This window comes from Crinia signifera, chromosome 19, assembly GCF_055691185.1.
Source record: "Crinia signifera chromosome 19, ASM5569118v1, whole genome shotgun sequence".
NCBI classification, from domain to species: domain Eukaryota; kingdom Metazoa; phylum Chordata; class Amphibia; order Anura; family Myobatrachidae; genus Crinia; species Crinia signifera.
The window spans coordinates 58,207,929-58,234,850 of NC_139226.1; the positions used below are offsets into that span (position 1 = coordinate 58,207,929).

A 26,922-nucleotide genomic window follows, 5' to 3' on the forward strand; every position below is an offset into this window, starting at 1 on the left:
TAATTTAGATAAGTATGGGAAAATATGGGGTATATGGAGAGCCTCAAAATACTGGTCCTTTGACATAACTTAACGCCTATAGCAATTAATGTGCACAAAAGTGAATAAAAGATGCAAGTAGCTTCTTCTCATCCCCGCTAATATAAGGGAAAAAAAAAAAAAAAAAACCTCGCTCTATTTTACGGTGTGCTGTCATTTCTTCTTAGGCATAGTATCTTGCTATCCCCTTTTTTCTTCTTTATATAGAATATGACAATAATAGAATTTTCTGCACAAAAATTAAATATGATCGTTTAAAAAATTGGGCTAAATAGTGGCCTTGAACTAACGAGTATAGCTCACACTTAATAAACTTTTTTTCACTGGTGATTTACACTAAACTATATACTATAAATACATATGTTTAAGCAGCACAGGATGAGTGTTTATGAATGAATATAAGGGGAAAAAAAAACAAAAAAAACAAACCTAGCCCTATTTTACGGTGTGCTGTCATTTCTTCTACGGCATATTATTTTGCTATCCCCTTTTTTTTTCTTTATATAGAATATGACAATAACAGAATTTTCTGCACAAAAATTAAATATGATTGTTTAAAAAAATTGGGCTAAATAGTGGCCTTGAACTAATGAGTATAGCTCACACTTAATAAACTTTTTTTCACTGGTGATTTATACTAAACTATATACCATAAATACATATGTTTAAGCAGCACAGGATGAGTGTTTATGAATTATAAATTTGATCACTAAGCGGTGAGGGTCAATTATTATGGAGGAAGAGAAGATAGAGAGGATTAAGCTAGGATATTACTTGTAAATTTGTTAATAGGAACCAGTATTGGTATCATCTGAACCCCTGTATAGGTAACTCGGTGTCGAGCCTACTCCATGTCTCGGCTCAATCATTGGTTAGTAGATGAGATAGGAGTAGATGAGAAGCAAAATGTAAAAGTCGTCGTTATATTGTTATCTAATGTTATATTTATACTTAATGTGTTTGTTATTATTTAACTGTGTGGATTGAAGATATAAACTTAAAGCCAACCCTGGCTTAGCATATACTTTGAGTAACTAGAAGGGTAGTAATTACAATACAATCCTAATTAAAAACCGTATGATCAACTGTAATAGATTAAGATGTTATGTTTTGCCTGGATTATTAAGTCTCCTATATGTCTTGGGGCGACCCAAACTATTATAATAAGTTTGCGAAGCTCCGTACTCGACCCTTCCCCCTGAGCATCATCAGAACAAATAAAACCAAGCTTGTTTGTCCCAGGCTGCCTAATTAGCCAACTAGTCCAACTGCCTTCTTACTAGTGTTTTAACATGGACCATGCAATATGTATGTTAAAGTTAACAGTCGTTGTTTTAAATGTATTGCATTAGTCCGTTTTCTATTTTTCTTGTTTGTATGTGAATTGTTATTTGAAATAAAGAAAAAATATTAAAAGGAAAAAAAAAAAAAAAAGAAATGGTTGCAGTGTGGGGCCCCTGGGTCTCAGGGGCCCGTGTTCATACTATACTATATAGCCACAAATATTAAGTAACACCTGAATGTAAGAAGGAGGGATCACAGATACCTGCTGCAACCCCTCAATTACCACCGGCAGCTACATCCCCCGTAGGTTTCTATGGGGGATGTGATACTGCAATATGTTGAATGCAATATCGGGAATGCAAATTGAAGCCTATGGGCTGCAGATCGGGGGATGTAGTTCCGGCAGGGTTCCCCAGTATGTATGATAAGTTGAGGTCAATTTGACTCACATTAAACATTAAACAGAGGCTGCAAGGAAATAAAATAATGGTGGGAAGCAGAAATATGTCTAGGGCCAAAGTGATGTGAAGAGTCCGGGGGCAGGAAAGCAGTGTCCTCACTAATAAGACATTTTATTACAAGTTTGGAGTGGACTACTATATAGCCTACGGATGCTTATTATACAGGCTCTCAAGTATTATGGTGTGACCTATAATTGACCTCCTTGTGACATCTTTCTGGCAGCCGTGATTCTCTCCCTCTCCCAAGTCCCCAGAGGGCCAGTGCAATCCTGGGCAGGCCCTCACTTATTGTCCCACAACTCCAAATTACATTGACTCTTGTGTGGATTTTTATGCTCTTCAGTAGTGAAAGGCTCCACTGGAATCCAGGACTTACCTGAAGGCTTAAGGGGGGTGATCCTCTGGTGTATGTGCTCAGTAGTAAACTGGCTGGTTCATATGCCAGCAACCATGATCTTTGGTGAAAAAGCAGGCAATGGTTTGGAGGAGCAAATCTATTCATTCATACAGGGCCAGACTCTCTAAGCTTCAAAAGTGATCAAATCCAGAGTGATAAACAGCCAGCCAATCAGCTCCTGCCTGACATTTTTCAAACACAGTCTGTGACGTGGCAGGTAGGAGCTGATTTGCTGGCTGTTTATTACTCTGGATTTTATCACTTTTGAAGCTTAGAGAACCTGGCCCTCAATGTGTTTCTACATATTGGGTGAAATGTAATAGGATAAGAGATTTAGAAAGTGAGACATTTGATAAGAAATCTTCAGTTTTTTAAAGCGGCAATCATTTACATTTCAAAATCAAACTGGTTTTGCAGTATGAATCATTGCCGCTTTAAAAAAACCTGGAGATTTCTTAAGGGCCCTACATACGCAGAGATGTGTGCCAGAGATACATAACGGGAGATTCAGCACAAGAGATTTTACTCTTGTGGCTTATTTCAGACAATGAGCCACGTACAGAGAGATTTGTGTCAGAGATTCAAATTGGGAGATTCAGCACGGGAGATTTCAAATCTGTCACGACTGTCACAGCCGCACATGCCGTCAAACTGCCCTGTGTATATATATATATATATATATATATATATATATATATATATATATATATATATATACAAGAATAACAGTGCGCAAAAAGAAAAAGTACTTGTAAAGGAACTAAAAAGTCCCAGCAGTTTGTGCGAATCAGTCCAATATTAGGAACAATCAAGTCTTCCAAGCACTCAGGTTGAGGATTAAACCCGGCAGCTCTGTTTTCCCACCTTAACGGTGTTCCCTGGGTCCAACAGGTAAATTTCTAGAGCAATGAAAATGAAAACAGGCGCTCGATAGTGCGTGAGTCTGTTTTTAAAAATTTATTCACAGCACAACACAAGACAAGTTAGACCATCTGGAGGATGGAATCACGTACCAAACAAGGCGGTCTAAGATACCGCAGATAAAAAAGCATGAGAAGGTATATCACCCAGTCAGTTGGAGCCGGTTACACTCTCACTCGATCTCCTTCCTTCTGGTGACGACGCTAGGCCACGCCCCTACGCGTTTCGTCAATGGACTTCGTCAGAGGGCTGGCCTAGCGTCAGTCAGTATCCTCCTTTTATTCCCCGCTGAGACTGTAATTAGCAGAAACAGCTGTCTTAACTGCTCGTCAGGCAGAAGACCATGTGATTTTATACCACACATTAGAACGGCATTCTCCGCCGCCTCGTACACTGTATATGATACAAAACGTTTTTTGCATAAACCTTTAAGCATAAAAAATCACGATAAAAACTACAAGAAGAATATACCAACGATGTGTTATTTTGAGTACATGAAAAGAATCTAAAAAAGCGCATGTAATTGTACATTAAAAAACCATGAAAAATCGGCACCCAGCAATAACATCCAATCCGACATGCAACCTAAGCATGTCAAATAATTTCATAAAAATAGATTTTCACATATAAAAACATTTTGACCATTAAAAAAAAATTTTTAAGTTTTTTTAAGTATATATATATAACAATATATATAAAAAGACAGAAATAAATATAATAAAAATATATATATAAAAAATGAATGAATGAAGCAGCAATGGGAAAGGAACAATAGCAGCAATCACGAAAATTTAAAGGGGAGCCGTACATTTAACCAATAAAGGCAGTAATCTCCATCCCTTCGTTTAACCCCTCGGGGTGTACGGTCTGCAGGCTGTACATCCAATAGGATTCCCTTTTGAGCAGTAACTTTTCTCTATTACCTCCCCTGATATCCAACAACACAACCTCAAGGCCAACAAATTTCATACCTGTCGGATCACCATTTTGACAACTTAAAAAATGACGGGGTACACTGTGATGTTTGAATTTATTTTTTATATTCCGATAGTGCTCCAATAATCGGATCTTTAGAGCTCTTTTCGTTTGTCCCACATATCTTTTCCCGCAAGGGCAAATTATCAGATATACTACGTGTGTGGTAAGACAATTTATCGGTCCTTTGATTTTTAAATCTTTACCATCTCTTCCTTTTATTTGTTTGTGTCCTTTTAAACCAAAGGGGCACATCTTACATTTCCCGCAACAATAAAAACCTTCAAACGCTGGAAACATTGTACAGGTATTTACTGGTTTCGGCATCAGTGGCAGCAGACTGGGGGCAAGTTTACTTTTTAAAGTATTGGCTCTTTTATATATAATTTCAGGGCGCACACCAACTACATCTTTAAGTATGGGGTCCATTTTTATAATCGGCCAATATTTCTGTAGAATTCTTTTAATTTCTCCATTCTGGATATTAAATTGGGTTACGAATGGGCAGATCAATTTCTTATTTTTTAGTTTCTTGTCTTTGTATACCAACAGATCTTTACGGTCCAGGTTTCTGCACTTAGTAAAAGCTGCATCTATTAATTCCCCTGGATACCCTTTTTCCACGAACCTAAGTCTATAGATCTCTGCTTGTTGTTCAAACAAGTCTAAAGAACTACAGTTTCTCCGCAACCTCAATAGCTGCGAGTAAGGGAGATTGGTCTTCCAGTGCTTAGCATGACAGCTATCGAATTTCAAATAGCTGTTGCTGTCAACAACTTTAAAAAAAGGTTGAGGTTTCTATGGACATTTGGACATCATTCTTTATGTCCAAATTGAGATCCAAGAATTCTATGGTTTTGGAATTAAATTTAAAAGTAAAACTTAAATTATATTGATTCTGGTGTATATATTGGATAAATTCCATAAACCTCTCTTGGGGACCCTTCCAAACCACTAACAGGTCGTCTATATACCTTTTATATAAAATCAGGCAGCCTGAAAAGGGGTTATTTTCATAGATGTGCTGGTGTTCCCATTCGCCCAGGTAAAGATTTGCGAATCCCGGGGCGCAGGTCGTCCCCATCGCCGTCCTAATCAAGCAATACTTTTAATTCAACCTACTTACAGACCCCACAAAGGAGTTTCTGGTTGAATTAAAAGTATTGCTTGATGAGGGGAGAATGGGAAGAGTTCTTAGCCAGAATGAATACGATTATCTCTGGAATGAATATTTACGAACAGCGACAATATATTACTTACCTAAGTTGCATAAAAATCAATCTTCCCCACCCGGTCGCCCGATAGTGTCGGGAATAGAGTCATTGACGGCGAGACTATCAGAATACTTAGACCATTTTTTGCAAAAATATGTCCCGAAACTGGAATCTTACATTAAAGACTCCACAGCCGTCTTACAGGTACTTGACAATATTGAGTGGAAGGAAGAGTACAGCTGGGCCACGATAGACATAAATTCTCTATACACGTCTATACCCCACGAGAAGGGGCTTGAGTGTATACGGAATGTGCTATCAAGGGACAGCGAGCTCTCCGGGGATAAAATTACCTTTCTAGTAAAATGTTTGCAATTTGTCTTAAAATTTAATTATTTCACGTTTCTGGGACAGTATTTTATTCAGCTCTGCGGGACGGCGATGGGGACGACCTGCGCCCCGGGATTCGCAAATCTTTACCTGGGCGAATGGGAACACCAGCACATCTATGAAAATAACCCCTTTTCAGGCTGCCTGATTTTATATAAAAGGTATATAGACGACCTGTTAGTGGTTTGGAAGGGTCCCCAAGAGAGGTTTATGGAATTTATCCAATATATACACCAGAATCAATATAATTTAAGTTTTACTTTTAAATTTAATTCCAAAACCATAGAATTCTTGGATCTCAATTTGGACATAAAGAATGATGTCCAAATGTCCATAGAAACCTCAACCTTTTTTAAAGTTGTTGACAGCAACAGCTATTTGAAATTCGATAGCTGTCATGCTAAGCACTGGAAGACCAATCTCCCTTACTCGCAGCTATTGAGGTTGCGGAGAAACTGTAGTTCTTTAGACTTGTTTGAACAACAAGCAGAGATCTATAGACTTAGGTTCGTGGAAAAAGGGTATCCAGGGGAATTAATAGATGCAGCTTTTACTAAGTGCAGAAACCTGGACCGTAAAGATCTGTTGGTATACAAAGACAAGAAACTAAAAAATAAGAAATTGATCTGCCCATTCGTAACCCAATTTAATATCCAGAATGGAGAAATTAAAAGAATTCTACAGAAATATTGGCCGATTATAAAAATGGACCCCATACTTAAAGATGTAGTTGGTGTGCGCCCTGAAATTATATATAAAAGAGCCAATACTTTAAAAAGTAAACTTGCCCCCAGTCTGCTGCCACTGATGCCGAAACCAGTAAATACCTGTACAATGTTTCCAGCGTTTGAAGGTTTTTATTGTTGCGGGAAATGTAAGATGTGCCCCTTTGGTTTAAAAGGACACAAACAAATAAAAGGAAGAGATGGTAAAGATTTAAAAATCAAAGGACCGATAAATTGTCTCACCACACACGTAGTATATCTGATAATTTGCCCTTGCGGGAAAAGATATGTGGGACAAACGAAAAGAGCTCTAAAGATCCGATTATTGGAGCACTATCGGAATATAAAAAATAAATGGTACTTGTTTCCTATCTGGGCGCCCACTAAGTTAATTGCGCACCATGCTATTCTCCGTAGAGAAATCGGATCGCATCGCATCGTACACATACACGATATTGAACGATGCGATGCGATCCGATTCGATTTCCCATAGGAAACAATGTTAAATGGCTCAATTTAGCCAAATTATCATAGGAACAATAGTAAATGGGCCAAAAACACCCCTGAACATTGAAATGTCCCCCCAAAAGTAGTTGACGCCACCCCGCCATCAACGTGAACCCGAAGCGTGGCGAGCGCAGCGAGCCCGCGAGGGGCGGCGGTACGCGTCCTCCGACCTTTTCATGCCCTACTATCCACGTCGGCGTGGAGTGAGAATAGAATAGCGTGGCGAGCGCAGCGAGCCACCGAGCCCGAAGCGTGGCGAGCGCAGCGAGCCCCGCGAGGGGACGCGGATACCTTCACAGGTAAACGCGTCCCTTCGCGGGCTTCCCAGGTGTCCGCGTCGATCCGATTCGATTTCCCATAGGAAACAATGTTAAATGGCTCAATTTAGCCAAATTATCATAGGAACAATAGTAAATGGGCCAAAAACACCCCTGAACATTGAAATGTCCCCCCAAAAGTAGTTGACGCCACCCCGCCATCAACGTGAACCCGAAGCGTGGCGAGCGCAGCGAGCCCGCGAGGGGCGGCGGTACGCGTCCTCCGACCTTTTCATGCCCTACTATCCACGTCGGCGTGGAGTGAGAATAGAATAGTGTGGCGAGCGCAGCGAGCCACCGAGCCCGAAGCGTGGCGAGCGCAGCGAGCCCCGCGAGGGGACGCGGATACCTTCACAGGTAAACGCGTCCCTTCGCGGGCTTCCCAGGTGTCCGCGTCGCCCGCGAGGGGACGCGTATAACTGTGAAGGTATCCGCGTCCCCTCGCGGGGCTCGCTGCGCTCGCCACGCTTCGGGCTCGGTGGCTCGCTGCGCTCGCCACACTATTCTATTCTCACTCCACGCCGACGTGGATAGTAGGGCATGAAAAGGTCGGAGGACGCGTACCGCCGCCCCTCGCGGGCTCGCTGCGCTCGCCACGCTTCGGGTTCACGTTGATGGCGGGGTGGCGTAAACTACTTTTGGGGGGACATTTCAATGTTCAGGGGTGTTTTTGGCCCATTTACTATTGTTCCTATGAGAATTTGGCTAAATTGAGCCATTTCACATTGTTTCCTATGGGAAATCGAATCGGATCGCATCGCATCGCATCGTTCAATATCGTGTATGTGTACGATGCGATGCGATCCGATTTCATTACGGTGCCGTACGTACAAAACCTGGGCGCCCAGATAGGAAACAAGTACCAAATAAATTCAAACATCACAGTGTACCCCGTCATTTTTTAAGTTGTCAAAATGGTGATCCGACAGGTATGAAATTTGTTGGCCTTGAGGTTGTGTTGTTGGATATCAGGGGAGGTAATAGAGAAAAGTTACTGCTCAAAAGGGAATCCTATTGGATGTACAGCCTGCAGACCGTACACCCCGAGGGGTTAAACGAAGGGATGGAGATTACTGCCTTTATTGGTTAAATGTACGGCTCCCCTTTAAATTTTCGTGATTGCTGCTATTGTTCCTTTCCCATTGCTGCTTCATTCATTCATTTTTTATATATATATTTTTATTATATTTATTTCTGTCTTTTTATATATATTGTTATATATATACTTAAAAAAACTTAAAAATTTTTTTTTAATGGTCAAAATGTTTTTATATGTGAAAATCAATTTTTATGAAATTATTTGACATGCTTAGGTTGCATGTCGGATTGGATGTTATTGCTGGGTGCCGATTTTTCATGTTTTTTTAATGTACAATTACATGCGCTTTTTTAGATTCTTTTCATGTACTCAAAATAACACATCGTTGGTATATTCTTCTTGTAGTTTTTATCGTGATTTTTTATGCTTAAAGGTTTATGCAAAAAACGTTTTGTATCATATACAGTGTACGAGGCGGCGGAGAATGCCGTTCTAATGTGTGGTATAAAATCACATGGTCTTCTGCCTGACGAGCAGTTAAGACAGCTGTTTCTGCTAATTACAGTCTCAGCGGGGAATAAAAGGAGGATACTGACTGACGCTAGGCCAGCCCTCTGACGAAGTCCATTGACGAAACGCGTAGGGGCGTGGCCTAGCGTCGTCACCAGAAGGAAGGAGATCGAGTGAGAGTGTAACCGGCTCCAACTGACTGGGTGATATACCTTCTCATGCTTTTTTATCTGCGGTATCTTAGACCGCCTTGTTTGGTACGTGATTCCATCCTCCAGATGGTCTAACTTGTCTTGTGTTGTGCTGTGAATAAATTTTTAAAAACAGACTCACGCACTATCGAGCGCCTGTTTTCATTTTCATTGCTCTATATATATATATATATATATATATATATATATGTGTGTGTGTGGGCAGCATGGATGGTTTAATGGTTAGCATTATTGCCTCACTGGCAATGGTTTGCAGCTTTTATTGTATTTGGGAAATGCTATGTGTGAATAAAAGAAAAATGGAACATGTCTGGTATGCAAACATACTGTATGTCACTGAGGTAGTGAAGACATGTATTATGTGGCGTGTATCACACAGATGCCACCTTGCTTTTATGTTACCACAGGCAGAGGACCGCCAATAACAGCTCATTAGCACGAATTCAGAATGAAATCAATGCTAGAGATCATAAGAACTATCCAAGATATTACGTTGGTGGTATAGTGATATTCTCTCCCCAAACATTGGTGGCACAGTGGAAAAAATATATATACTTACCTACTCCGGAGTCCAGCATCGCTGCCTCTCTGTCCCGCGGCGTCATCAGGAGGGGCGGCGGTCTCTGGCGGTGTGACGTCATTGGCTCGGCGGTGGTCTCCGACGGTGCCTGATGTCGTCGGGATCAGCGGCGGCGGTGGTGTCCGGACTCCGGTGTCCACTGTCCTCTCAGATGCAGCGGCGCAGTTCAGCGGGGCTTCAGCCGCTCAGAACAGCCCTGCTCATCTGCCCGCGGCCACACATGCGGGAGATGAGCAGGAGCTTTCGGAGCGACTGCTCTGAATTGTACAGCCCGTCCGTTCTGAATCTTTGCCAGATTCAGAACGGCGGGTGCGCGCATGTAAATCGCTGTGTGGGCTATATACACAGCGATTTACATGCATTTTCAGGCATTTTCTGAGTGATTTAGTAAAATCGCTCAGAAAATGCCTGAAAATTGTGCTGTGTGTGGGGCCCATTACCAAATCTCTCACTTTCTGAATTTCTCATCCTATTAAATTTCACCCATTGTGTTCTTGATCAATTAAGGTTGTGCAGATGCAAATGTGCGACCGGTTGGCCAGATGTAGGTTACCTAACTGGTAATGTGGCTATTGGTTGGATCACCAGTCCCCCTCCTGCCAATTTAGATCTTCTGATGCAGGGAGGCCCCCCTGCCTATTTGGTGAGCCCTCTGCCCACACCAGGTGCCAAATCAAATTACATATTTTGTTTATGTAAAATAACAAAAGTCTCAACTAAAAATATTATTATTATTATTATTAATTATAATAATAAATATATTTATGTTCTTATTGTGTAGAGCTGTAATATTTTGCGAGCTATCATGCTGCTGCATATTTTATAGTTTAAAAAACCTAGTGGATGACGCTTCGGTTTCATAATTTTAATTGATATTTTTAAATATCTATTTCAGTATGCTTTGCCCTATCTTCGACAAACACAAGGGAATATCATCAACATATCAAGTCTTGTTGGAATCATTGGTCAGAAACATGCAATACCGTATGTTGCCACAAAGGTACACTGCCATCTGATGATAGGAAATGTTATACAGGTACACCACCGATTTTCCGGCATCGTCTGTTCCAGTGCCGTACCGGATTGTCGATTTTGCCGGATTAAAGAAGGATCTGTTAATATGTCTAATTTTGCACCTTCAGGACATTTCTAAAGCAATAAATAGTAAAATATATGCTATAATATTACTTAATGAATAAACACAGTAGTTTAGGCAAACTGTTTATTACAGCTGTATCCAGTGACACTTGTTTATGCTGTGTGTTCCGCCCATGTGCGGTACTTGCTGTGACCTTAGACGCCATAACAGCCCCACCGATGCGTCCTGTGTCACCTGCAGTGTCCGCGGAAGCTGTACCCAGTGGCACTTGCACCTATTGCGTGTTACGCCCATGCGCAAAAAATATTCCGGATTAAGGGCCTTATTTTGGTTCATTCTTTCTGACAAAATCCTTCTTAGATGGGCAAAACCATGTGCACTGCAGGGGGGCAGGTGTTACTTGTGCAGACAGAATTAGATTTGGGTGAGTCATTTTGTTTCTGTGCAGGGAAATTACTGGCTGCATTATTTTTACACTGCAATATAGATCTCACTTTGAAGTAAAACCCCACCCAAATCTAATTCTCTCTGCACAAGTTACATCTGGCCCACCTGCAGTGCACATGGTTTTGCCCATCTAAGAAGGATTTTGTCAGAAAGAATGAATCAAAATAAGGCCCTAAAAGAGGTCCTTAACCTCTTTTAATCCGGACAAAGCATAATTGTCCGGATTAAAAAAGGTTTCGGACCAATGGTTGCCGGAAAATCGGTGGTGTACAGGTATATTGTTTGCACATTTTACCTTAAGTCTTTTCCTTGTATAAAACCAGTTTATGTTTTTACATTGTTTGATCTTTTAATATTTACATGTGTAACCCAGACAAAGGGTTAAAGTGAAGTATGTAAGGAGACAGTATAACAATATAACTATGTGTAGCTATGTTTTGGTAGATAGGGGTATAGTGCGAGGTAGAAAACAGGTAAATAATTATATAAATAATTTATACATAGCAAGGTACATTTAAATACTTTACACATTATATTGTGCTGCTTATTATAATGTAAGGTAGACCATGTTAAGAGGAAAAGTCATATATGTACATCAGCCATGTGTATTTTTATTGACTTGTATTTATATACATGTTAAAATGTACTTAATGTTATATTCATTAATGTAAACCTTTGGTGGCCAGTGAAGCAAGTTCTGGAAGACCCCTCCCGAGGCCCGTGTGCAGCCTCCTGGGTCAGGCTCCCTCCTCTCTGCCGGGAGTAGTAGGGTCTGGGTGCTCTAGTGCTTAGAGCAAACCTCTGCTATGCTGTGGAGTCTGAGCACTAGAGCCCTCAGACTCCACTGCGCATGCGCAGATCATCAAAAAATGGCAGCCGCGCCATTTTTACGGCAATGGCTGCAGCGCTCCTGCCATGAGACTCCTGGCGGTAACTATTACCAAAATGGGTGCACCCATTATAGATAAGCCACCTGCCATATGTTTTGGAGAGGTCCTTCCTTCAGCAGGCAATGTGAAAGTTGACTGTTTAGTGCACCTTACTCCTACTTACCCACTTTTTAATTGTACCTCTCTCATCTTAACTTCGGGGGCTGGGGACAGAGCTTAATGTCATCAAGACCTGAGGAGAGGGTGGGCCAAGATGCATTTTGCAAATTTTCATCCCCGGAGATCCGCGATTGCCAGTATTGGGGGGCATGTGGGAGACTTGCCCACCTTTCCGGGTGGCCGGGAGGGCCTCTTGATTTTCAGGAGCCTCCCTTCCATTCCGGGAGAGTAGTGATTAGGGATAGGAAAAAATTTGTCACTGTAATGGTGCACCCACAAGAAATAATTGGGGACTTAAAATATACCTTTTATTAGGTTATATATAAAAAAAAGCTTCGAAATATGACAAACTACATGAAACATGAAACAAAGACAAGGTGAGTATAGTGCATGTTAAAAACTTTTGCACATGCGGTGTCCCTTAGCACTTAATCCTTGAATAAATCTTTACTTATTTTTACTGCGTCTTTCCCTTTAATATTGGCTATATAGCCTATGAATAATACGGGGGAGACACAATATGTATTCACATTCAGATATGTAGGCATGAATAAATTATTTGAAACGATTCCCTAGAGTCTGTGTGCAATTCTTAAATCTCGTTATTGTCAGTTGGTAGTGGGGCTTGAGCAATATACGTGGTGAGTCCCAGTTCCCGCTAAAATGCAATGATCAGTATCACGTTTAGATACAGGATCTTATCATGGGCAGACACCTGTTTAGGTAAGAAGTATTGTATCAATTGGTACATTTGGTTACACTGGGTGTAGGGTGCTTTTAAAGATAGAGACATATGTTACAATATGTTGCAGTATCCACTATTGAGGGAAATCTACTCTATTTCAGCTAATAACAGTACAATAATGATCACTGTTTATGAGTGTATTGGGAGATTTATGATATACGTATTGATGACAGATAGGTCCTTATGGCGGACAAGCACAGTGATTTGCAGGCATATATTGTATTTGATGAATACAGGCAGATTTCGCCTGGGGTGTACGGTGCTGATTGGTTGAGCTGCTAGTATTACAGTTCACCACTCACCAACACACTTTAGGCGTATAGAAGCTGCTTATTTGTTACAATATGTGGTGTCTTATAGAGGCAGATTGTTGTGGCTATTTTTTTGTGGATACAATTATGTATTAAAGTCCTAAAAAGGACTGGTAGACAAGCACAGTTAAGCACGTGGAGTAGCCCGGTCTATATCAGGTTCTCAGGTGAACTGCTTGTGTTGCAGTTCACCGTGTGTTAGCACACTGGGACTGACGAGGTAATAATGTTTCAGAACATGTCACGGAGCCCCATACATACACATTTGTAAGTTAAATGAGATAAGTATTGCACAATCACAAAAACATTAGAGTCCTTAGAAGGACTGGAAATCAGACAAGGGTAAAGGATGGCTAGAGGGAGCGACCGCACGGCTGTGGAGGCCGGTGTACGCTTCGCAGTTCTTCTTCAGGGCAACCTGCAAAGTGTACGCCGGCCTCCACAGCCGTGCGGTCGCTCCCTCTAGCCGTCCTTTACCCCTGTCTGATTTCCAGTCCTTCTAAGGACTCTAATGACATCTGCAGCATTTCAAATGTGGTGCTGGCAGTGAACCAGTTAGGACTCACAGATAACCAGCCAATCATAAGCAGCTGGTTCCTGATTGGCTGCTGGTCTGTGAGCTACAATTGGCACATGGCTGGCACCATATTTGAAAAATTCTGCTGGTGCTGTCACTCTCTCCATAAGTGAGAGGCAACATAAGCTCCAGATTCCAGACACCTCCAGCATAACAGTCTGCCACCTGCATAGACTTCCGGGCGGTAGCTGGCGTATACAGTGACCGCATCTGAAGGATGCCGTCTTCAAAGAGAGCAGCACTCTGGTTGTGTAGCGAGGTCCACCTGGTTGTGGCGCACCACCTTTGCACACTGTGGCTGTGGCAAATCAGGAAGCCCCTTTCTGGATGAAGGAGCCGCTGGCCCAGTAATTAGGACAGGCTGTGAGAATGAAAAGGGAGCTCGGAGGAGAGCCTGGTCTGATGTGAGTGTATTATTCTACCTGTAGTTGCTCCATAAGCTGGCACTGACCATTGTGTGCATGTGAGCATGCTGGGACTGTCCCTTTGTGAGTGTGTACAGGCTTCCACTGTCCCCTATGTGCAGGCTGGCACTGTACCCTGTGTGTATATGTGCAGGCTGACACGGACTCCTGTGTGTATATGTGCAGGCTGGCACTGTACCCTGTGTGTATATGTGCAGGCTGACACGGACTCCTGTGTGTATATGTGCAGGCTGACACGGACTCCTGTGTGTATATGTGCAGGCTGGCACATGAATGAAACGGAGAACATTACACACTTGAGACATCTTGTTACCTTACTTATTGAACCACCCTGGTAAAACATACAATTTAGGATTATTCTGTTGCTGACTGTATACTTTTTTCTTTTAGTTTATTAAATGTTTGTAAAAATACTTTTGAGCAATTGCATACAGCCATTTACCAGGCTAATGTCTGTGTGTGTAGTTGTATTGGATACTGTGTTCTTATGTGTGTCCAGCTAAATGTCCCCTTATATATACCAGGGAGCAGTAACTGCAATGACCAAGGCGATGGCTGTAGATGAGAGCCGGCACAATGTCAGAGTGAACAGGTAACATGATTACATTCTTGTATAGTTTTTACATTTGTAGAACTCAGAGTATAACCAGCTTCATAATGTAACACTGATTGTGTAGTGTGCACTGTGAGGGTGTCAATATATTGAATGATGATGTAGGGGATTCCCAGCCCTGTTCTTCGTTTTCAGTGTCTCCGCCCATATCTCTTCTGGGGACCTGGCAATACTAGGGGTAGTACTAACAAGCTATGACACACTGGGCGAAAGATGTGAGTTCTATTTCACATGGGATGTTGCTATGGGCAACCAATCAGAATCTTCTTCCTATTTATCTAGCACCTTCTGGAACATAATAGATAGTATCTGATTGGTTGCCCATAGCAACATCCCATGTGAAATACAACGCCCATTTTAGTAAATTTTCCCCACTGTATGCTGCAAAAATACCCGGTACATCGTTTGTACTGGGATAACTAATTACAGCTTTTATGAGTCCTCCGACCTCGTGCCTTAACCATCTCTGCCTGCTTGCTTCCTGCCATCAAGCCACCTCCCACTCCCTTGCACCTATATGTAATCTGTCTGTCTCCCCTTCCTACTAGATTGTAAACTCCTCCGAGCAGGGCCCTCTTCCCTCCTGTTGACAAAGCCCACTTCTCTTCACATTTCACTCACAGCTCTCCCATACTCAAACACTCAGCGACCATCTTCGTCTGCATACTCATCTCCATCTTTGGCCACCAGCCCCTAGTAGTACGTTGATCAAGTCCTCACTGCTTACATCTAAGCTGTAATGTGTATTGAACTGTTGCATTCATTTTACCTGTACTCTATTTTATTATTTACTTACTGTAATGCTAAGTTTTGTCTCCTGGTACTGTTCTTTGTACGGCGCTGCAAAACACTTGTGGCGCCTTATTAATAAAATTATAATAATAGCATGAAATAACAGTGGGCCTGATTCACATGTGGTTGGAGTTGCTGTCGTTGCTGCTTCCTAGGAAGGAACAGTGCTAGCACGGTATGGCAATGCAGCAGCAGGCATGTATTACAAGCAGATGCCTCCTGCTGCAGTAGTGATCCAACCTGCATCCTCAGGTATTGGATCCTGCTGGACGCGCCCCTCTTTGGTTTACCGGAAATGGTGTCTAGTGGTGAAGTGTAACACATGGAGAAGATAAAGAAAAAATACATCCCGTATATGGATTATCCCGAGTTGTATATGTCTTCCTTTTTGATGAAGTTTCTTATAATGCTTTACTCCTCGTAGTTCTCATATACAGGGATAATAAATGATAATGTGTATTACAGTTCACACTCCACGTGTAGTTGAAAATATTTTCTATAGATGTAGTGTGGGGCATACCTAACTCACACGATATAACGTAAAGGTAAACACATCAAGGTTTCTTTAGGTATTGGGTGGCATAACTGTACTCAGTGTTTAAAGTGGTTAGCTGCTCATCAAGGTTTCTTTTCAACTGTTTTTATTTCACAGTAACAAATATACAGGGGGTTGGAAGTCAGGTGTTGGTAAATGCAGTGTCAGTGCACACAGTATAATGTATGATCCGTATAAGGCAATCTGCAGAACAACCTGAAATGCACTCCCCTTCTTTCCAACCTTTCTACTAGATAGAATAGGCACTAGTTCTGAATTAACATGTTTTGAGATGTCTGATTTCTCTTCCTCAGGATTCCAGAATAGTGCTTAGCTTGATAGGGTATATGTATGGTTGTGTCTAGATCCATTTCAATCCTTTGACAAGGTTGTGACATTATGTGAAGATGGAAGTTGTAGTTGCCCTCACAGCGTTTTTATTTCATCATCTATTTTGTAGGTTTAGGTTATTTAATTTATTGCAGCTGGATTGTACCCTTGCAAGCTCGCTTCGCTCGCCACACTGTTATATTCCCCCCTCCAGGTATACCTAGACCCAGGCATGATGGGAGAAGTCAGAATACAGAAGGGGTTCTTGCCACAACCGTATATCTAGTGACTAAAGTTCCACGCCTCCAGCTCATGTGGTCCGACCTGTACTTCCGGTTCTGGGTCACTGTGACCCGAAGTTCCTTCTTTGTTTTAAAAATTCAAAGTTATAATGGATACCTAGGTAGGGCTCCCCTGCACAAACATGTCCACTGCCACTTGTGGCGCCGGCTCCCACCGGAAGTGTGTATTGCCTTGACGTGAGTTCACAGATGCCACTTACCAGAGTTGTCATCTTCATTTTGGGAACCTCATGCTGTGAAAGTAAGGTGGGCAGGGTTAAATCTCTGTGGTTTAATTTGTTCCAATATCATCTGTCTCAAGCCTGCAAAGTGAATCAGGCATTGTCAAGTACCATAATAAAGTTTGGGTAGAGGTCTGGCAATGGTTTCAGCCAGGGCATCCTCTGTACTCTCAGAAGGGCAGAGCAGGCACCTCTTCTGATCATGTATGACCTTGATAAAGCCGTAACAGTGACATATGCTTGGTGCAGTACGGACGGTGTAGTGGTTAGCATTACTGCCTCACAGCACTGAGGTCATGGATTCGATTCCCACCTTGGCCCTAACTGTGCGGAGTTTGTATATTCTCCCTGTTCTTACGTGGGTTTCCTCCAGGTACTCTGGTTTCCTCCAAAACTCTAAAAATATACTGGTAGGCTAATTTGCTCCCAACAGCAGACAGGGAAGGATGTATCAGGCACCCGAGATGACAGAGACCCGGACCCCTCTTCTATAAGGGGGGAAGGGCTCCTCCTGAGGTATGTCTTAAATGTAGTAAAAAATAAATAAAACCTACTAGGCCCTTGTGAAAATGACAATCCCTTTTTCTCCCTTCATACTTAACCAAAATCTATAAATGAGGTACCATTTTAAAGAATAAGATCTCCACTGAATGCTTCACCATCCGCCCATGTGTAGGCCCCTTAAGATGTTTTGCTCGGCTGCTCGAAATGGCTACAAATGAACCGGTTCTTCTTTCATCCTACTACAAACCACCAACCTTGCCATAAAATTAATCGTATTTTATTTGCATGTGAAATTTTTGCACTGGCCACGGGCTCATATTGCTAGAAATCATATGACTTGTAGCAACCTACATTAGTACTAATATTACCAACAATATGATGCCGCTGTATAAATAAAATACATTTTCTCCTGAGCAATTTATTCCTAGTAGGCTGGTGGGGAGTCTGATTGAACGTGAGATTTCATGGATTCAGAAGTGGGATGTTCTCAGTGGGGAGATGGGGCTTTGTTGAGTTTGGAGTTTGATGAGGTAGAACATGTATGGAGGAAGGAATGGTTGATAGCTTTGTAGATGAGAGGGGGGCAAAAGAGTTGGCAACTCTGCAATATTAATATTATAATTTCTATTCTGTGACATTGGCGACGACATTTTAAAGGTATTTGATCCTGGTTTCCAGTGACTGTTTTTGTTCAGTGCTGAAATCGGTACTTGTGTATTATCTCAGCGCCCACTAAGCTATTTGCTTAGTGGGCTATTCTGAGTAGGGAAATCGCATCGCATGGGCCATTGTAAGGGCCGACCAATGCAATGCGATCCGATTTTCCTATGTAAAGTATTCAGTGCTGTTTTATTTATATTGTATAGGGTGTACAATGACATTAGGTATACAATAATGACACAAAAAGGGATTAAGGTACAAGGACTAGCGCTGACACTTACAATTTATGCAGCCAGTAGGGTACACCAAGTGTTCTGTCAATATGAACACTCAACAACCGTGACAAATATACAAGAAATGGTGACACCACTTAGCGCTAATTGTGTGATTAAATGTAAAAATACATATCTTGTTTAGAAAACAGCAATCCTGATGTAGGTCAAGGATGGTAAATATCTAAAACAACAAGAAATGATGTAACCTTTCTCCCACGTTGGAGTGGGGAATTGGAATAAGGGTATATCAATAGAAAGCGATCATTGTGCAGTATCCAGGGGGTAACAAAGATTTTTATTAGATACAGGAAACTCACAGATTTGATGATTAAAAATCGCATATAAAACAAGGTCCTTAGGCAAAGCGGCTGCAGAATTTTTCTTTCCCTCCGACCAGGAACTAGATGTTCAAATGTGTAGGAGACTCCGGGCACCGGTATCCCAGTCCTCTATCAGTCCAGGCAGAGAGGGTATCAGTCCAGCCAAAAGGTTCCAAGTGTATGCCTCAGGCTACTGTGTCCATGAATTTACCATCCTGCAAAATGTAATTGACTGGTATATTACAGCATAGGGTTGATTTGGGAAATATTAAGATTTACCTCATGAAATCATGGATCACAATGATGCCATTGTAATATTGCTAGTAAAAGATAAGGTGTTGTGATCTAGTATAGAAACCTTATGTGGAATTATGTTGTTTTCTGTAAATTACTATTTATGTCCCTATCTGAAAATAGCTGAATATAATTTGTATTTCATAGTGATTGTTTATACAGGTTGAGTATCCCTTATCCAAAATGCTCGGGACCATATATTTTAATATTTCAATGATGTATTTTGAAGTATCTTGCATTTATGCTGTATAAACACATAATATACACACAAATATATTTTATTACCACATAAAATACACACAAATATATTTTATTTGTTCAAAAAACAAGGTTTCAAAACGTGAAACAAAATGTGTGTACTATCTCAGCACTGAATTTGAATGCCAAGCAATCATTGTCTTGCACATATATAGTGCCAGTTACATATCATGTCCCCAGTGATGCTGTTACAAATGTCCCCAGTGAGTTTTTAGCAAACGGATATTCGGATACGGGATACTCGACCTGTAGTAGTTACTAGCTGAGGTACCATGCCCTTAACTGCTCACCATGCCCATGTGCCCATGGTGTAACCAGCATACACCTGTCTGTGGTGGGCTCCCGGATCTGACCAGTTTTTTTTTTCTTAAACCCTATGTCCTCTACCCCTTTATGTTATGCAACTCAACCATATTTTGCATCCCTGACCCACTCTGTAGTGGCCGGACCCCTTTTTGTACCCCCGGCGGTGTTAGGATTACGGGTGTTAGCGGCTGTGAATATAATCTGTACCCAATCAATGTCCTCTACCCTCTCTATGTTATGCAACTTTGCCTTATTTTACCTCCTGTGTAGTGGCTGGACCCCTTTTTGTAATCCTGGAGGTATAAGGATTCCCTGCTATACAATCTTTGCTAACTCTGTACTATTTACATACAATGCATGCTATCTACATTCGATTTGTACTATATAGTCAGTGTTGCCCTGTCTATCTGGGTTTCGATTTGTGCTGCCACGGGAGCGGGCATTGGGATCGCAAGGTAAAAAACCTGTGCAATCTGCTTGCGATTTTTACTATATAGTCAAAATCTCATGCTGGATTGTACCATGTGTACACATTAGTGGCTGTAAATTTATAATATGGACCTAATCAATGTCCCCAATCAATATCTTACTTCCTGGACCCTGACCCAGTTTGTGTAATGGCCAGACCCCTTTTTGGGCCCATGGTGGTGCTAGGGGGTGTCTTATAGTGTGTACACACAGTGAGATATGCCTTCCGATGTTGACGATATAGTCAACATCGTGTCGGCATCGCATGCAGATCGCAAGGGTTTTAACGGTCGTTCACGTATCGCAAGGCAGATAGTCTTGGCTGCATTGACTATATAGTGCAGATCTGCACTATATAGTCAAAATTGTGCCACTGCATGCATGCCGTGCTATGCGAGTCCCGATACAATCTGATCGCATCGGGACTCGCATCGCACGGCATACAGTATCTCACCGTGTGTACTCACCATTACACCCACAGTAATGTTTCCAGATTGTAAACTATATGTGTACCAAGTCACACACACACATACATCTATTTTAATATAGATTAGTAGAATGCATTAGTGTGCATGCCAGTTAATTATTATACAACCATTAACAACAACTTGCCAATAAAAATCATTTCTACCTGTTTACAGAACAGAGCAGGGTTGTGATTACGGTTACCTCGTTAATGGACCAGGCTGCTGTGCAGATAACATACTTAAAAACTTGAGAAGGATATTACCATTATCTGAGTCAGGATTAGATAAGGCATTTATACAATTATTAATTTACATTAGATAATAATATTGTTGTATTTGTTTAGTATTTCTCCTGGAAACATATGGACACCATTGTGGGAGGAGCTCTCCAGCCAATCTGATAATCCTGAAGCCATGATCCTGGGAGGTAAAGATGCTCAGGTAAAAAAAAGTATAGCAGAGATACAGTGGTGTAAGTTAAATATATTCACGGCAAATATCAGGCAATGACAGACCAAATAATGAGTGCATCCCTGTCCTTTACTACTGCTTCAGACTCTTCACCAAAGACTGGGCCTTATTCTGGTTCACTCTTAGAGGCAAATTCCTTCTCAAATGGGAAAAACCATGTGCACTGCAGGGGGGCAGATGTAACGTATAGAGAGAGTTAAATTTGGGTGGGGTGTGTTGATACTGAAATCTAAATTGCAGTGTAAAAATAATGAAAACCAGTATTTACCCTGCACAGAATCAAAATAATTCACATAAATCTAACTCTCTCTGCACATGTTACATCTGCCCAATCTGCAGTGCACATGGTTATGCCCATTTTGAGAACAAATTTGTACTGCGATCAGATCTGAATAGATTTGGGTGAGTTATTTTGTTTCTGTGCAGGGAAAATACGGACTGCTTTATTTCTACACTGCAATATAGATCTCACTTTGAAGAAAAACCCCACCCAAAGCTAATTCTATCTGCACATGTTATATCTGCCCCACCTACAATGGGGTGCCGGACGGGTTCCTGACAGTCGGTATCCGGACAGTCATTTACCCGACGTCGGGATCCCGACTGTCAAAAATGCCGGGTTCCCGACGGCCACCCGCTATTTTCCCTCGTGAGGGTCCATGCCCCCCATAGAGGGAGAATTGAATAGGTGGCTCCCATAGCGAGCCACCGTGCCCGCAAGGGTCTTTTTTGCGCTCGCCATGCTGTCTGACTCCGGGCAGTCGGAATCCCGACGTCGGGATAATGACTGTCGGAGTCACATACCACACCCGCTACAATGCACATGGTTTTGTCCATTTGGGAAGGAATTTGCCTCTGAGAGTGAAGCAGAATAATGCCCATTGTCAGAAAGGACACCACACAGTGTAATGGGAAGATTGAACATGAAATGGATGAGGGAGTAAAGGTGCCCATACACGGTGCGATGTATTGTAGATGCGATTTGAACTATACAATGGTGCTGTACAAGTTGAACTTCAATACTATGCAATTTTTCTATACAATGCCATTAGATTCCCACTATGGCCATAACTGTGCGGAGTTTGTATATTCTCCCCATACTTGCGTGGGTTTCCGCTGGGTACTCCGGTTTCCTCCCACATTCCAAAAAATTACTGGTAGGTTATTTGGCTCCTAACAAAATTAACCCTAGAATGAATGTGTGTTCGTGTGCATGTGGTAGGGAATATGGATTGTAAGCTCCACTGGGGCAGGGACTGATGTGAATGTTCAAATATTCTCTGTAAAGGGCTACAGAATATGTATGCGCTATATAAGAAACTGTTAATAAATAAATACATTGTAAGCCCCACAGAAAAACTGTGCGATTTGAACTACATGCAATGCGTTTTGAACTTAAAAGTCCATACAATAATCACACCGTGTATGGGCACCTTAAGGCGCCATACAGGGTTCAATTGCAGGGTGCGATGAGATACGCGCTCCCACACACATACTTTTTGTTCTAGATTGCATCTCATTGCATTGCAAAACGTACTTGATGCGATGCAAGCTAGTCTGTATAACTACAGCTTCATACCACCAATGTTTCATCGTTTTACCATTATACAGTAGATTCCTTTATGGGAATTGTCTCAGCATACGTGGTTTTTGCAACGTCAATATTTTTGCAGTATTCTATAGCGTTTAACGTTCACCACTATAGTTCGGTTTCAGTTTGCTACTTGTTCCCAAGATCCGTTTCTCATATGTTCCTTTTGTGTTCTTAGCTTCTGGGACGTATGGGCACGGCCGAAGAGTGTGCCAAGGCCGCCTTGTACCTGGCAGCAGAAGGGACATTCTGTACCGGTATTGATCTTTTCCTAACCGGTGGAGCAGAACTCAATTATGCCTATAAGAACCAGCAGAAGACACACAGCAGCATTTATCACTGACTGTAATGTCATTTCAGTGCCTTGAATGTCACAGGGTGGATGTGGCTGCAAGATTTTCCTCTGTTATAAAATATATAAAGGCATCTGAAGAAAGTTTCAACCAGGTTTTCTCCAAAGGTAGGGTGGGCACACTTAACAGTGTCAGTACGATATGTCATTTCTGGATGAATCAGGATGACATATTGCCCGGCTGGTTACATGCTATTTTTTCGGTTGGCTGTGCTGCAAGGCTAACCAGAAAATATCGCAGGCGACCTGGTGCATATTAATAAAGGAAGTAACAATGATTGTTCCATCTTTCATTCATTCTCCCTGGTGTGTATGGGCAAAGTGGTATGGTCCAGACCAAACTGAATTTAGGTTGACCATTGGCCTGATTGCACATCATTCAGGTGTGTACCCACCCTTAGACGCGGAAGATATGCTCATAGTTATTATAGTATACTGTAGGTGCCAAGTATCTCTAATTTCCAGGTCCAGGTTTCAAAGACTTTAATTAAATGTCAGTACGTATTTACGGACTACACAATAAAAGTGTTCTTTTTCTATGTGTTTCCATGTGTTGGATACAATTCTTGCCAAATATTCTCAATCTTTTCCGGTCATTATAACTGTAGAGAAGCATTGCACTAAGTATGGGAGTCTGGTGGAGTGGTAACAGCATGTTTATACACATACAGTACAGATGGTCTTTAGTATAGACTGTTTCACACACTTTTTTTTTTATCAATTTTTTTTATTGAGACATTGTGACAAACATACTGTCGTATATAATATAAAGTTCAAATAAATACAGAACATTTTAAATTAGTATTTGTCTGTTTCACACATTTAAATAAGATAAGTGGTCAGGAAAAGGTTAAACATGTAATAAATAAATACACAAACATAATAGAACCAGTACTGCACTTTCTAAGCTCACAATCTCCCACTTCATGGTAAGGCTCCTGTCTCTTCCTCCTGGCAGCTGCCCTCTGGTCCAGTGCAATGTTTGAGGGCTCAGATCCACACAAATAGTAAATGTGGTAGAAGAAGCTGGTACATTGTAAGCTTGCAGGCCCTCTAACCTCCAAGTCTGTCTGTCTGTCGTTACCCAGTTTGTTTTATCACTGCCTACCATTGTAAAGCGCAACGGAATCTGCTGCGCTATATAAGAAACTGTAAATAAATAAATACACTGGGCATGTGCAGCAGCTCTGCTCTTTCATTTACACTGCATGATGTGGTAGCTATATTGATCATACTATATACCAGTGCTATTGTTGTAATAATTTAAGACACTTGCCAAGAGGAGGGGGTTTCCAGGCAACCAGAACCCCCCCCCCCCCCCCCCCTCCTGCATTTGCCTCTTTGAGTTACCATGGGGGTTATTCTAGTTCACTCTTTCTGACAAATTCCTTCTTAGATGGACAAAACCATGTGCACTGCAGGGGGGGGGCAGATGTAAAATGTGCAGAGAGAATTAGATTTAAAGAGTGAACTAGAATAACCCCCATGTTCCATGATCTGTCAGACAATACTGTGTGTGCTCCCTGTGCACAGAAAAAGACACAGGATTAATAAAGTATTATCATTGTAAAATGTTGGCAGCTACCGGTATGTGATCGATACCTATAATAAAAATACAAAAGCTGATCTACAGCAATTCAAAATCCCTTCTTATACCATTAGGTGAAGCTGGAACTAGTTCAGTGTTTTATTGTGTAGAAGGAAAGCAAATATCATATAATAACCTTCGAATTAATAATTGTTTCAAAAAGGCAATATAAAAGTACAGGTATATAATGATGAGGGGGGGTGGGGTAGTAACAGAGGTAAGAGGATCAAATGAGAAAAGGGGGTCAAGGAATGACCAAGGAAGAACCAAGGGGCTTTGGGGCACGCTTTATATAAATTTATAGATATATATTATATAAATCGTGCCCCAAAACTCTTTGGTTCTTTCTCGGTCACTCCTTGAACCTCCCCTTTTCTCAATTCTAACACTGAACTTTTTTGGGAGCACCGCCAACCAGGCATTGCCAGATTAAGGTCTAAATGGGCCTGGAGCTGAAAATGATCAAGGGCCTATTATGCGCAATAATAGGGGTTGTGGCCAGGAACTAATAATGTGGGGGGCGTGACCAGTGTTCTGGTTGGGCGGTCTGCTCATGGGTGTGTCTCTATTTGTGTAAATACTTTCAACTAATTATATATGCCTGGAAAAGGCAGGGGGCTGGCATAGGAAAAATGCAAAGGGTTTAGTATAGGATGGAAAATGGCAAAGAGGTTGGCATATGCAAGGGCCTGGCACAGAAAAGCGGGAAAATAGAAGCTGCAGATATACTTACCTTCCAGCGGCGGCTGCAGACTTTGGGCTGCAGTGCCGACCATGTATCGCCACACTGAGAGAATCGGATGATATATGTGCACACTCCCTCCAGCCAAAGAGTGCAATGGCATATAATATAGCCAAGGTAGAGGTGCGGCACTCGGACTTACAAAACAGGAGAAATAAAGGAGATGACTACTCCATCTGATGACGATCCGTTTATTAACTGTTTTCAAGTCACTTATATACACACACACACACACACACACACACACACACACACACTATCTTCCCCGGCACTACGGTGTCCCAAATCTGGGTTACCTCCTTAGGGGTGATTCCATTCTATACGGTCGCAGAAAAGTAGGCGGCCCACAAAAGGCTCCAAACTTATTAAGAAAAGTGCTTGTGCAGTTTAATGCATCTATCTATCTTCCTTGGGGTGATTCCATTCTATACGGTCGCAGGAAAGTAGGCGGCCCACAAAAGGCTCCAAACTTATTAAGAAAACGCTGATGTCCTAATATACTTGCGGGGTGAGGCGGCATTCCAGTCATAAAAAAATACTGAAAGCCAAAACTTGGTAAACAACATTTCAGCACCTTTTATGTGGTCACCTAAGTTTACCACACCATATACCCCTTACACAAATCATGCAACACAATAGTAACCCCCTTATACTGTACTTGCCTCTTACACATTATGCCACATGGATTGAGCCAAAATACACACTATACCAAATGGATTAAGCAAAAACTCAAACATGCTACATAAACAGGGGCATTGCGTGCCGAAGGCGCGCATTAAAAATCTAAATCATAATGCCCATTACATGTTAAGCCACACACCATAATGTCAATTACATATTATGCCAAACTCCATAATGCCTATTAAAAATTATTGACAGCCGGGCAGAGAGCAGGGGGCACTACCCCTTTCACACCAGAAAATGCAGGGAGTTACCCGGGAATATTTAGGATCTCTTAGGATCATGCCCCTTTTACACCAGCCTAGTCCCTGCATTTTCTGGTGTGAGGGGGACAGAAAACAACCCCCTCCCCCCTTTAGCCAACTGTATATCTTCAGAACCAACTGACCCATTTACATTTAATATCTCTGAAACCAATTAACCCATATGGACCAGCCTAATATCAGATTGAAGACCCAGCTATATAGGTTTGAATGAGATCGACCTCAAGCTTCTTTGATGCTGGAGGGGGAACTGGCAGCCGTTTGAACCAGGTGGGGGGCGGAATTAGCGGGTCCCATGTTATCCTATGGGGACACGTTCCAGGTTTGCCTGGTGGTATCTCCGGTTCCCGGGGGGCTAGCAAAATGAGGCTGGGCTCGTTGAAAAGCCCTGGCCCTCAGCTACAAATTGACCTGTTTGGAGAGTGGGCCTGAAGCTACAGCTCCATCAGATCCCATTGGTAATCGGGCCCTGCAACTAGCTACCGCAGGTAGTTGCCAAAAAAGGCTGTCTCATGTTGGTTATCTGATGACAATTATTTGTTGTTACTACCCATGCCAGTGCCATTCCTTTCCAATGTTATATACATGTAAGAGGAACAAATGTCAGCACAATAATGATCTAATTATGATTCCCTTAATGCAGTGGTTCCCAAACTGTGTGCCTA

General features: G+C 41.8%; 1 protein-coding gene and 1 long non-coding RNA gene across 2 annotated transcripts in view; one reads left to right on the forward strand and one right to left on the reverse strand.

The window, feature by feature from the left end:
* The window catches only part of HSD17B14 (hydroxysteroid 17-beta dehydrogenase 14), a 38,743-nt gene extending 15,217 nt beyond the window's left edge, over positions 1-23,526 (forward strand). The window contains exons 6-9 of the mRNA XM_083162630.1: positions 10,467-10,571; positions 14,749-14,816; positions 20,914-21,010; positions 22,810-23,526. Coding sequence (XP_083018756.1) covers positions 10,467-10,571; positions 14,749-14,816; positions 20,914-21,010; positions 22,810-22,974 — 435 coding nt within the window. The 3' untranslated portion in view covers positions 22,975-23,526. The remainder of the gene's footprint in view (positions 1-10,466; positions 10,572-14,748; positions 14,817-20,913; positions 21,011-22,809) is intronic.
* The window catches only part of LOC146042577 (uncharacterized), a 39,048-nt gene continuing 30,858 nt past the window's right edge, over positions 18,733-26,922 (reverse strand). The window contains exon 3 of the long non-coding RNA XR_014463925.1: positions 18,733-18,991. This is a non-coding gene — a long non-coding RNA (uncharacterized LOC146042577). The remainder of the gene's footprint in view (positions 18,992-26,922) is intronic.